The sequence below is a fragment of the Convolutriloba macropyga genome, chromosome 12 (genome assembly GCF_964194025.1).
Source record: "Convolutriloba macropyga chromosome 12, txConMacr16.3, whole genome shotgun sequence".
Classification (NCBI taxonomy): domain Eukaryota; kingdom Metazoa; phylum Xenacoelomorpha; order Acoela; family Convolutidae; genus Convolutriloba; species Convolutriloba macropyga.
In genome coordinates this window covers 3,029,094-3,042,963 of record NC_134479.1, presented here as the reverse complement: position 1 = coordinate 3,042,963, position 13,870 = coordinate 3,029,094, and the positions used below count along the sequence as shown (strand labels likewise).

The following is a 13,870-nucleotide window of genomic DNA, read 5'->3' as shown; positions in this document are numbered from 1 at the left end:
AAAAAGAAAGACGACATCGGCAACTCCCCCGACCGGGACTAGATGGCCAATGTCATTTGGCGCTCCGATAACAAACACAAAGAATCGTCAACCCTTCAAGTCTTCACCCCAGATGTGTAGGGAACTGGGTGGAATGAGCTACAGTTACTGATGCAGAATTAAGGATAACATTGCCAAATCGAATCAAATTGGAACTGGGGCAAATGTGAACAAAAGCTGCCTTCAGAAGAACATCAGAGGGGATAGGAGACCGTCAATCTTAGCAGAATTTGTCAACGTTCAGATAAGACTTATTTAATCTTAACTTTGAGCAATGTGCAAATTTATAATATTTAACTTCTCGGGGCCTTAGAAAGCTACCCCCCCCCCTGAAGAGACTTAATCAAAAATTAACAACAGGGTTTGCGTAACTATAACTCAAGATCTTTCCCGTATTTTTTTTTGAAAAACAGGTTTCCGTGAAGCAATTGTTAAAATCATCAGCATTCTTAAATTGTTATATTACAAAGTTCGGGTCCGGCGAATTATGTTACAAAGTCTACATCATCCGAGCAGCCAGCACGACCCAGCAGTGCCCGCCACGAGCAAGCACGACCCCAGCAGTGCCCGCCACGAGCCAGCACGACCCAGCAGTACCCGCCACGAGCCAGCACGACCCAGCAGTGCCCACCACGAGCCAGCACGACCCAGCAGTGCCCGCCACAAGCCAGCACGACCCCAGTAGTGCCAGCCACGAGCCAGCACGACCCAGCAGTGCCCGCCACGAGCCAGCACGACCCAGCAGTACCCGCCACGAGCCAGCACGACCCAGCAGTACCCGCCACGAGCCAGCACGACCCAGCAGTGCCCACCACGAGCCAGCACGACCCAGCAGTGCCCGCCAAAAGCCAGCACGACCCCAGTAGTGCCAGCCACGAGCCAGCACGACCCAGCAGTGCCCGCCACAAGCCAGCACGACCCAGCAGTGCCCGCCAAAAGCCAGCACGACCCCAGTAGTGCCAGCCACGAGCCAGCAAAACCCAGCAGTGCCCGCCACGAGCCAGCACGACCCAGCAGTGCCCGCCAGGAGCCAGCACCACCCAGCAGTGCCCGCCACGAGCCAGTACAACCCAGCAGTGCCCGCCACGAGCCAGCACGGCCCAGCAGTGCCCGCCACGAGCCAGCACGACCCAGCAGTGCCCGCCACGAGCCAGCACGACCCCAGTAGTGCCCGACACGAGCCAGCAAAACCCAGCAGTGCCCGCCACGAGCCAACACGACCCAGCAGTACCCGCCACGAGCCAGCACGACCCAGCAGTACCCGCCACGAGCCAGCACGACCCAGCAGTGCCCACCACGAGCCAGCACGACCCAGCAGTGCCCGCCACAAGCCAGCACGACCCCAGTAGTGCCAGCCACAAGCCAGCAGGACCCAGCAGTGCCCGCCAAGAGCCAGCACGACCCAGCAGTGCCCGCCAAAAGCCAGCACGACCCCAGTAGTGCCAGCCACGAGCCAGCAAAACCCAGCAGTGCCCACCACGAGCCAGCGCGACCCAGCAGTGCCCGCCACGAGCCAGCACCACCCAGCAGTGCCCGCCACGAGCCATCACGACCCAGCAGTGCCCGCCACGAGCAAGCACGACCCCAGCAGTGCCCGCCACGAGCCAGCACGACCCAGCAGTGCCCGCAACGAGCCAGTACGACCCAGCAGTGCCCGCCACGAGCCAGCACGGCCCAGCAGTGCCCGCCACGAGCCAGCACGACCCAGCAGTGCCCGCCACGAGCCAGCACGACCCCAGTAGTGCCCGACACGAGCCAGCAAAACCCAGCAGTGCCCGCCACGAGCCAACACGACCCAGCAGTACCCGCCACGAGCCAGCACGACCCAGCAGTACACGCCACGAGCCAGCACGACCCAGCAGTGCCCGCCACAAGCCAGCACGACCCCAGTAGTGCCAGCCACAAGCCAGCAGGACCCAGCAGTGCCCGCCAAGAGCCAGCACGACCCAGCAGTGCCCGCCAAAAGCCAGCACGACCCCAGTAGTGCCAGCCACGAGCCAGCAAAACCCAGCAGTGCCCACCACGAGCCAGCACGACCCAGCAGTGCCCGCCACGAGCCAGCACCACCCAGCAGTGCCCGCCACGAGCCATCACGACCCAGCAGTGCCCGCCACGAGCCAGCACGACCCAGCAGTGCCCGCCACGAGCCAGCACGACCCAGCAGTGCCCGCCACGAGCCAGCACGACCCAGCAGTGCCCGCCACGAGCCAGCACGACCCAGAAGTGCCCGCCACGAGCCAGCACGACCCCAGTAGTGCCAGCCACGAGCCAGCACGACCCAGCAGTGCCCGCCACGAGCCAGCACGACCCCAGCAGTGCCCGCCACGAGCCAGCACGACCCAGCAGTGCCCGCAACGAGCCAGCACGACCCCAGTAGTGCCCGACACGAGCCAGCAAAACCCAGCAGTGCCTGCCACGAGCCAGCACGACCCAGCAGTGCCCGCCACGAGCCAGCACGACCCAGCAGTACCCGCCACGAGCCAGCACGACCCAGCAGTGCCCGCCACGAGCCAGCACGACCCAGCAGTGCCCGCCACAAGCCAGCACGACCCCAGTAGTGCCAGCCACGAGCCAGCACGACACAGCAGTTCCCGCCACGAGCCAGCACGACCCAGCAGTGCCCGCCACAAGCCAGCACGACCCCAGCAGTGCCCGCCACGAGCCAGCACGACCCAGCAGTGCCCGCAACGAGCCAGCACGACCCCAGTAGTGCCCGACACGAGCCAGCAAAACCCAGCAGTGCCTGCCACGAGCCAGCACGACCCAGCAGTGCCCGCCACGAGCCAGCACGACCCAGCAGTACCCGCCACGAGCCAGCACGACCCAGCAGTGCCCGCCACGAGCCAGCACGACCCAGCAGTGCCCGCCACGAGCCAGCACGACCCAGCAGTGCCCGCCACGAGCCAGCACGACCCAGCAGTGCCCGCCACGAGACAGCACGACCCAGAAGTGCCCGCCACGAGCCAGCACGACCCCAGTAGTGCCAGCCACGAGCCAGCACGACCCAGCAGTGCCCGCCACGAGCCAGCACGACCCCAGCAGTGCCCGCCATGAGCCAGCACGACCCAGCAGTGCCCGCAACGAGCCAGCACGACCCCAGTAGTGCCCGACACGAGCCAGCAAAACCCAGCAGTGCCTGCCACGAGCCAGCACGACCCAGCAGTGCCCGCCACGAGCCAGCACGACCCAGCAGTACCCGCCACGAGCCAGCACGACCCAGCAGTGCCCGCCACGAGCCAGCACGACCCAGCAGTGCCCGCCACAATCCAGCACGACCCCAGTAGTGCCAGCCACGAGCCAGCACGACACAGCAGTGCCCGCCACGAGCCAGCACGACCCAGCAGTGCCCGCCACAAGCCAGCACGACCCCAGTAGTGCCAGCCACGAGCCAGCAAAACCCAGCAGTGCCCGCCACGAGCCAGCACGACCCAGCAGTGCCCGCCACGAGCCAGCACGACCCAGCAGTGCCCGCCACGAGCCAGCACGACCCAGCAGTGCCCGCCACGAGCCAGCACGACCCAGCAGTGCCCGCCACGAGCCAGCACGACCACGCAGTGCCCGCCACGAGACAGCACGACACAGCAGTGCCCGCCACGAGCCAGCACGACCCAGCAGTGTCCGCCACGTGCCAGCACGACCCAGCAGTGCCCGCCACGATCCAGCACGACCTCAGTAGTGCCCTTCACGAGCCAGTACGACCCAGCTGTGCCCGCCACGAGCCAGCACGACCCGAGTAGTGCCCGCCACGAGCGAGCAAAGCGCAGCAGTGCCCGCCACGAGCCAGCACGACCCAGCAGTGCCCGCTACGAGCCAGCACGACAAAGCAGTGCCCGCCACGAGCCAGCACGACACAGCAGTGCCCGCCACGAGCCAGCACGACCCAGCAGTGCCAGCCACGAGCCAGCACGTCCCAGCAGTGCCCACCACGAGCCAGCACGACCCCAGTAGTGCCCGACACGAGCCAGCAAAACCCAGCAGTGCCCGCCACGAGCCAGCACGACCCAGGTCACCAAAGTGCCCCCCAAGGTCACCCAGAGTGCCCACCAAGGTCACCCAACTTGACCACACCTGACTCCAAGGTCACTTAAGTGCCCCCAAGGTCACCTAGAGTGCCCCCAAAGTCAACAAAGTGCCCTACAAGGTCACACAAAGAGCCCTACAAGGTCACACAAAGAGCCCCCCAAGGTCACCAAAGTGCCCCCCAAGGTCACCCAACTTGACCACACCTGACTCCAAGGTCACACGAAGTGCCCCCCAAGGTCACTTAAGTGCCCCCCAAGGTCACCTAGAGTGCCCCCAAAGTCAACAAAGTGCCCTACAAGGTCACACAAAGAGCCCCCCAAGGCCACCAAAGTGCCCCCCAAGGTCACCCAACTTGACCACATTCCTCCAAGGTCACACAAAGTGCCCCCCAAGGTCACACGAAGTGCCCCCCAAGGTCACTTAAGTGCCCCCCAAGGTCACCTAGAGTGCCCCCAAAGTCAACAAAGTGCCCTACAAGGTCACACAAAGAGCCCCCCAAGGTCACCAAAGTGCCCCCCCCCCCCAAGGTCACCCAACTTGACCACATTACTTCAAGGTCACACAAAGAGCCCCCCAAGGTCACTAAAGTGCCCCCCAAGGTCACCAAAGCGCCCCTCAAGGTCACCCAGTTTGACCACACTTGACCCCAAGGTCACAGGAATAGCCCCCCAAGGTCACCAAAGTGCCCCCCAAGGTCAACCAACTTGACCGCACCTGACTCCAAGGTCACACGAAGTGCCTCCCAAGGTCACTTAAGTGCCCCCCAAGGTCACCTAGAGTGCCCCCAAAGTCAACAAAGTGCCCTACAAGGTCACACAAAGAGCCCCCCAAGGTCACCAAAGTGCCCCCCCAAGGTCACCCAACTTGACCAAATTCCTCCAAGGTCACACAAAGTGCCCCCCAAGGTCACACGAAGTGCCCCCCAAGGTCACTTAAGTGCCCCCAATGTCACCTAGAGTGCCCCCAAAGTCAACAAAGTGCCCTACAAGGTCACACAAAGAGCCCCCCAAGGTCACCAAAGTGCCCCCCAAGGTCACCCAACTTGACCACATTACTCCAAGGTCACACAAAGAGCCCCCCAAGGTCACTAAAGTGCCCCCCAAGGTCACCAAAGCGCCCCTCAAGATCACCCAGTTTGACCACACTTGACCCCAAGGTCACACGAATTGCCCCCCAAGGTCACCAAAGTGCCCCCCAATGTCACCCAAGTTGACCACACCTGACTCCAAGGTCACACAAACTGCCCACCCAAGGTCATCAAAGTGCCCCCCAAGGTCACCCAAGTTGACCACACCTGACCCCAAGGTCGCTAAAGTGCCCCCCAAAGGTCAATCAAATTAGTCAAATTAGCCCCCCAATAGTCACTCCATCAACCCCAAAGGTCACCAAAATTGAACCACCTAACCGTATTTTGTGACACCAAAAGCCATTAGAGTGGATTTTGAAAGCGCTTTCAGACTGAACCAATTTACACAAACTGCTGCTCCTTACAAAGTTTGAAAAAATGAGGACAAATTTGTCAAGAAAAATAAAAGCGAATAACGGCAAGCAAAACATCAGCAGCACCGTCAAGCTTTTTAAACAACGATTAAAGACAACGCAGCTACTATTTCGAGAGATCAAAAAACAAATTTCAGATAATCTGGAGCCTGAAATAATCTTACAAACATATCAAGAGTTCAAAAAGCTGATGGAACAAGCTGAAGTACTCGTTGACCTCATGACGCAATCTGAAAGCACTCAAGTGGTAGAACCTCTCGAAGAAGCGGAAGAACTCACGTCGATGAAAATTGAAATTATGCAAACCGTCAAACAGCACGAGATCACGAAGAGACAGCTTCGGTCGAGAGCAAGCAGTCGCTCATCAATACACAGCCACCTATCAACTGCTTCCAAAGCTGAAGGTAGAAAGGAGAATAGAAATAAGGATAATCAGCACAACACAAGAGCTCCGTTTGGGCACACTTTTGATGCAGCCCAGAACCAAGAAAAAATCGAAGACCAGCTAACTAACTTTGTCAACTCGACCAACAGCGTACTTTACGAGCTGAGAAATAGAAACATTCAAAGAGTTGTATCACGCAATGAGGAAAAGCAGAACAATGATCAAAACCCAACCGAACCAGACAAAACGTCACAACTAGATCAACCCGGAGTTTCTGATGCTTTTCAGCTTCAAGGATCAGACGATTATGATATCTCAAAAGAAAATCAAAATTCTTTAGTCTCTAGCCACCAGATAACTACACCGACAAGCCAATATCATCCATTCGACGCCTATAGGAAAGCTAACGAGGCCAATTTTGAGCCCTCATACTATCAGTCAATTTTCCGTGCTGATCAACAACAGAAAAATCATTCTCCATTGAGACAAGAGGACCCTAACAGACAGTTGGACAAAAATGTTGACAATAGACCAACTATGATCATTTCCCTGAATCATTCACCTACAAGTAGCGCTATGCCAAAAACAACAAACGAAGCCTCAGGTCCTCTAAATAATAGCCCTAGTCTTCAACTAACAGAAAACTGCGTTCGCGATGCAAACAGCCTACTGCTGAATCAACAAAACACCCTAAAGAATTCTGAGAATGAAATAGTGAACATTAACACCAACAGCTATCATGCGTTCTCAAACACCAACCCTGTTAGGACAAATCAAGTCGAATCCAACAATGAAATGCCGGCCCCCCCCCCCTTTAACAACCAATCGCCCGTATTTCATTGGGAGCGAAGAAACAGGCAACATGAATCCAACAAACACCTCTCCACTAAGCAAGAACAGCTATCAGAAAAGAGATCGGACTTACATTGCACAAGCTAACGGATCAACAGCTGCCACGGAAAATGTTAGTGTGCCAGCTGAAACAAAAAAAAGCTTCGATACGAACCACATCAAATATGTTGCCCCTGGAACCGTGGCACATCAACAAAATGTTCTCTCCAAAAACTTCCAAAACACAACGCTCGGTCGTGAACCTTGTTATAACGAAACTGACGCAGAAAGAAATCCCGAAAACCCCGCAGAACAACAAGGTAACTACGCTACAACCCAACCAGCCCTCAATGGTTACTACGCGTATCCAGGAGAATATCAGAACTACCATAACCACAATCAACACCAGCCCTTCTTTCGAAACAACCACCGCTCGGTCAAGCTCCCAGACATTCGCGTAAATAAGTTTGACGGAGATCCTCTGAAATGGAATGAGTGGTCTAGTACGTTTTCATCAATAATCCACAATAATCGCGACATCTCGGACATTGAAAGAATGAGCTACCTGCAGTCCCTAGTCATTGGTTCAGCAAAAGAGGCCGTATCTGGATACTTGTGCAACCCAGGTTTTTATCACGAAGCGTTGTCGGAACTGGAACGCCGCTTTGGAAACCCGCAGCACGTCGTATCAGCCTTAACCAAAGAACTAGAGCTATGGCAACGACCACAAGCAAGCGATCACGCGTCTTTGATCAGCTATGCGTGCTTTCTACGCAAACTGTTTCAAACATTCAACGCCCATGGATTCTATGCCGATTTGAAGTCAACATACTTAGTTCGGATAGCACGAGATAAATTACCATGGTCTTTGAAAATGAAGTGGAGCGAACACATTGTAGATATCAATAGTACCTTCCCAGGAATAGAAGACCTCTCAAATTGGATGGATAGACAAGCTAGAGCTTGTGAACAGCTACAGGAGTCCGTATCACTCCAAAATCAACCGAATGATAACGGAAAACAAACAAATTTAAATCGGCGAGACAAAAATAACCACCACAATGGAAATAACAACCATCAATCCAAGTTCTTTAATCAAAACATAAACGACAACAAAAGATACGGCAACAGAAACTCGAACACGAACGGTAGTTTCGGAAAAGGAAGCGAGCCAGTCAACAATTATAGTCACCATAACGTGCGACGAGACAATATTGGAGGAACATCACAGTTTATGAACAACAGCGGAAGTACTACCCGAACAACAACAGCGGAAGTATTACCTCGAACAACAACCGAATTTCCGAAATAAATTCTTCCAACACTCAGCAAACTAAGAGCAAGAAATGCCCAGTAGATCAAGGCGGCCACTACATTGGCAAATGTTCTAAATTTTTGCAGATGTCACCATCTGAGCGAAATTCGGAAGTGAAGAAAAATCTGCTCTGCTACATTTGTCTAAGTCCCAATCACAATGCCAAAAATTGCCCATCAAAAGTATTATGTAGACAATGCTCACGCAAGCATCATTCAATGCTACACGATAAAAACTATAGCCCTAATCAGAAAACAAACATCACACAACACGAATTGCCCCTTTGTGAATCGTTCGAAGATATAAATAGCGGAACAAAACCGCCAAATTATACACCTGTCTTCCCGAGGAGAATTCGAAATCAATTGCCAATGATACCCATCAAACTATTTGGACGCAATGAGCACTTCGAGTGCTACGCGCTATTGGACAGCTGCAGCACAATCTCTTATGCTTTTGATCCAATGGTTATCAAATTGAATGCACCACACACAAGCTCGGAAACGACTCTGAACGTCTCAACAGCTTTTGGCGACTCTTCTATGGAAGCAAAGCTAGTACAGCTTGACATCGGGCTTTTTCGGAGCCAACGACCATTGTTCCGTCTAAACTACGTTTACTCAATTAAAAATTGACACTTCGATGACGCGCCCGTGACACAGTTAAATGAGGTATGCAGCAAGTACCCACATTTACAACACATCAACTTCCCGCAATTGGAAAACAACAAAATCCAAGTCCTGCTTGGAATTGATGCAACACAGTACATCCTTGAGCGAGAGTTCTTGCAGGGTCCTAAAAACACTCCATTTGCCATTCGCAGTCTACTTGGGTGGACCATAACAGGCCCCATTAAATTTGACAATGACAAACCCGAAAAAACAAACTTTCTGTCAGATAGTTTTGAGGCTTTTGATAGGGAAATGACTTTTTCAACAGAAGATGATGAAGACCCTTTAGCCGAATCCGTGACCAGTTTCTGGAAAATTGACACATCTGGAACGGAAAAAGAAGACGAAATTTCCCTCTCCAAGAATGACCAAAGGGCAGTAGAAATACTTAACAACACAGTGAGACATACAGGAGAAAGATATGAAATCGGTCTCCTCTGGAGAGAAAAAGTTACCCTTGAGAACAATTACCCCGTAGCAAAAGCTCAGGTCCAAAGCATTGACAAAAAACTCAAGAAAGACAAAGCCTTGAAAGATATGTATCAGAAAACACTCGATACTGACCCTGAAAAAGGATATGTCAAATCAGTGACTTTCAGTGACACTACACCCGATCGCGTCTGGTACCTACCACACCATCCTGTTACCAACCCCAATAAGCCGGGAAAGGTGCGCCGTGTCTCAAACGCTGCATCAACATTCAAAGGAAATTCACTGAATAGCAATCTTCTCACAGGACCCGACCTACTAAACAATCTTGTCGGGCTCTTACTTCGATTTAGAGAAAAACCTGTTGCTATCACGGCTGATATTGAAGCCATGTTTATGCAGGTCGGCATTATAGAAACAGATCAACCCTCCATGAGATTTCTGTGGCCAACTGAGCGAAGTATAAAACAATTCCAGTACACCCGCCTAATCTTCGGCGCTCGATGCTCGCCAACAACAGCAATTTTTGTTCTTCAAAAAACTGCTAGCAATTTCTCACCAAACCAGGCCGTTAAGGATTTAGTCTACAACAGTTTTTATATGGACGATTTTGTACACTCGTTCGAGACAATTCAAAAGGCTAAAGATAAGACAGCTCTGCTTAAGAAAACGCTTTCGAAAGGCGGGTTCAATTTGACAAAATTTGTCTCAAACGAAAGATCCGCTATCCAAGATCTTGACGACAGCAAAGAAAACGACGAAAATTGTCATCGAGTGCTTGGAGTTCACTGGAATAAGTCAGTTGACAGATTATTTCACAAAAAACCATCAAAGTTTGAAAACAACGGTAACAGCTATTCAATCAGGAAACTTCGGTCGCTAATCGCCTGTCTTTTTGATCCATTAGGCATTATAGCCCCGCTAGTAATTACACTAAAGATTATTCTACAGGATGTATGGAAAGAAGGACTAGCGTGGGATGACCCTTTGCCGCTCGAAAAACGGATTCTGATCCAAAAATGGATTGACAAATATCAATCTGCACCACCTATTGAACTTCCTCGCTGCATAAATCCCAAATCATCAGCAAATGAACTACATGAACTGCACATATTCAGCGACGCCTCGCAACTAGCTTATGGAGCTGTAGCTTACATCAGAACTTCTTCAGAAAATGACGTTTCATGCTCGTTTCTCATAAGCAAAGCCAAGGTTGCTCCAATCAAGCAGCTCAGTATTCCTAAAATGGAGCTTCAGGCCGCAGTTCTTGGAACCCGCTTAGCTAGGTTCGTTAAAACGCCCCAAAATATTTTGTTCAAGGAAACCGTCTTTTGGTGTGACAGCACAGCAGTCCTAGCGTGGATTAAGAGCTCGGACAAGCTTAAAGTTTATGTGTCCAACAGGGTGCGCGAAATTCAAGAAAACTCATCATCTGATAGCTGGTATCACATCAGTGGCAAGCATAACCCAGCCGATCACGTATCTCGCGGTATTGATCCAGATGAGCTGCCAAAACTTTGGCTAACTCCACCCTCGTTTTTGTTTGAACCAAAAGACAGCTGGAACAAGATACTCAGCGCGGAGAAAACAAACGTAACAACAATACAACAACCAGTAAACGCAGTCATTGACATCGAGAGATTCTCGAAGTGGACCAAGCTACTCAAAGCAACCGCACAAGTCTTTCGTTTCCTGGACATAATTAAAACCAAGCAAAAAAGAGCTCTCAACTGTACGGATATTGAGAAATCGAGAAGTCATCTGTTCAAAGCGTCACAACAAAACTCTTTCGGTACCTCAATCTGCTTGATGAAGCAGAAGAAATCTCTTCCAACGAAAGACAAACTTCTACAGTTCTCCCCGTTTCTCCAAGACAACATTTTGCGTGTGGGCGGCAGAACCAAAAAGAGTACATTGTGTTACAACACGAAACACCCAATTATTCTAAACGCAAAAGAGTTCATTACTCGGCTCTTTCTAATCAAATGCCACGAAATCTGTATGCATTTTGGAACTGAATATGTGAAGAACTATGTACAACAAAACTTTTACGTGTTTGGTCTTCGAGACGCCCTTCGCAGTATCACCTACAGGTGCTTTGATTGCAGACGATTCAAAGGCCAAGGACTTCAACCACCCATGGCGGATCTACCCGACATCAGATTTCCACAAGACCAGTCTCCTGTAGTTTTTACAAACGTTGGAATCGACTATATTGGCCCCTTTACTGTTATTCAGCGGGACAAAGAAGAAAAAGCCTATATCTGCCTCTTCAATTGTCTAGTCACACGAGCTGTGCACTTGGAAGTGACAGAAGACTTAACGACAACCACTTGCATGACGGCCATCCGAAGATTTATCGCCAGACGCGGACAACCTCGACTCTTTCTCAGTGACAATGGTAGCAACTTTCTTGGAGCCAGAAAACAGATACGAAGACAACCTCTCAAACTTGACCATGAGTTCATTAGACAGAAACTAATGAACGATTCCGTCGAATGGCGTCTAAACCCTCCTTCTGCTCCCCATTTCGGCGGGGTGTGGGAAAGGCTCGTTCAAATTGTAAAACCAGCTCTTCTCTTGAATCTGGGATCTGCGAAGTTGACATGGGACGTCTTCTCCACCATTGTTATCGAAACAGAGAGTCTTGTCAATGCGAGACCTTTAACACACGTTAGAAGTGACATCGAGGACGAGGACCCGTTGACACCCAACCACTTTCTGATTGGTAGAGCGTTTCCCAATGTCCCAGCGTGTGCCTTCAAAGAGACTCCCACAATCCAGACGAAGACGTGGACCCAAGTGCGACAACGACTCGAAGCAATCTGGAAAAGACTTCTAAAAGAGTACATTCCAACCCTGAACACAAGGAAGAAGTGGTTAAAGCCTGATGCCAAATTGGAAGTGAATGACGTCGTTTGGGTTTTGGAAGAATGGACCCCAAGAGGAATTTGGCCCCTGGGACGCGTGACAAGGACATTCACCGGCCCCGACAAAACAGCCAGGTCATGTGAAGTAAAAACTGCTTTAGGCTTCTTAACCCGACCAGCTGTTAAACTTGCACATGTTTTCCCAAAAACACCCCCGGCAGGTTAGGTGGGCCCCGAGTATGTTATCGATGTGATAATTCTTAAGTACATTTTGCCGCCTAATTGTTGTAAACTTGATTTCTTCGACACGTTTGTATCATAATCATCGAAAACAAGCTAAACAAAGGTGCACGTGGCGAAACAAAAAAAATGATTGAATAAAGAAATTGAAACAAGGATCCTATTTTGAAACAACAAAACCCAAGGAATTGAAAAAGAAAGACGACATCGGCAACTCCCCCGACCGGGACTAGATGGCCAATGTCACCCTCCACTTTGGCTCCAAATAGTAAGGCATTGCTCGAATCTGAATGGCACCGACTGTTACGTAATAAATGAACGAATTTTAGCCAATCAGAATCGAGTTTTCAATCTTTAAAATAAGAAATATATACGTTCTATTACACGTAGAAAGTTGCGGAAAAAGTTCATTTAACCTAATTTTAAGTAAATATAACCACGATATGTATCGATTAAGATGGTTTTCGGCTGAATATTTTTAGGTTATCTAGACAATTGTTGGATGAATACGAACTGATTTGACGTCAATGACATCAGACGAAAAAACCTGTTAAATGAGCATTAAAAATCTTGCCGTCTAAGTTTCACTTGTTGCTTTGTACACCGATAATGCTTACACCTTGTTGCAATAATGGAGCTTACATGAATCAATTCAAAATATCGAACTTCTGTTATTTCGTCAGACTTTATACCGACATTGTTAATCAACTTTTCATAAGTCGACTCACAGTCCTGTCTTTTCTTATAGCTTACATCGGTATAACTAATACTATACTTACCAGTATCAAGAGCATGACAACAATAACATGAGCAAAATAACATTTTATGAGGAAGCTAAACGAAAACGAGTTAACTAATAATGAGAGACAGAGACCATTTTAATTATGGTAATGATGTGACCTACGAATTTTCAGCGCATTTCAGCACATTTCAGTGCATTATTATGTAAGGTTTTTGCGCTGGACTTTTTGAAAAATCAGCGCATTTAAGCGCATTTCTTACATAATTTTTGATCCGGGATATTTGGTTGATAAGAAACTATGTAAGAAGCTGAAACTATGTAAGAGTTGATAACAACCAACTGCCCTGTTAAGAGGATTCAATTCGAAATTTAAACAGAAGCTGATGCAATTCGTTATGTAGTGTGTAATGTTATAGTGTTTATACTGAGAAGGTCTGATTTTTGTTGATCATCATTGTTGTGGGTTAAGGTCACGCAGTTGTGATGTAATAGAGTATTTGGAGTGTATGGAGTGTATGGAGGAGTGTACCTGGCCAGTCTACCATAGAGAAGTAAGTGTAGTGCATGTACTCTGGGTTCCTGAACACCAGCACTGAAGTGCCCTTGGGTGCAAAGCCATACTAAACACAAAAACAATCATCAAAAACAAATATCACACTACAAAAAAAATTGACTACAATAAAACGCTCACTTTACTTCTCACTACACGTGATCATTTTTGTTAGAATTTTGATTCGAGTTGAAGACTTAAACTTAGTATTATTAGAAAGTTTTATTATTAGAAATTTACCAAATTAATCTGACAGGGGTAAATTGATTCAAGTC

General features: G+C 50.1%; 1 protein-coding gene across 1 annotated transcript in view; it reads right to left on the bottom strand.

The window, feature by feature from the left end:
• The window catches only part of LOC142350949 (sphingosine-1-phosphate lyase-like), a 63,845-nt gene that overhangs the window by 38,266 nt on the left and 11,709 nt on the right, over positions 1-13,870 (bottom strand). The window contains 1 exon segment of the mRNA XM_075402976.1: positions 13,575-13,665. Coding sequence (XP_075259091.1) covers positions 13,575-13,665 — 91 coding nt within the window.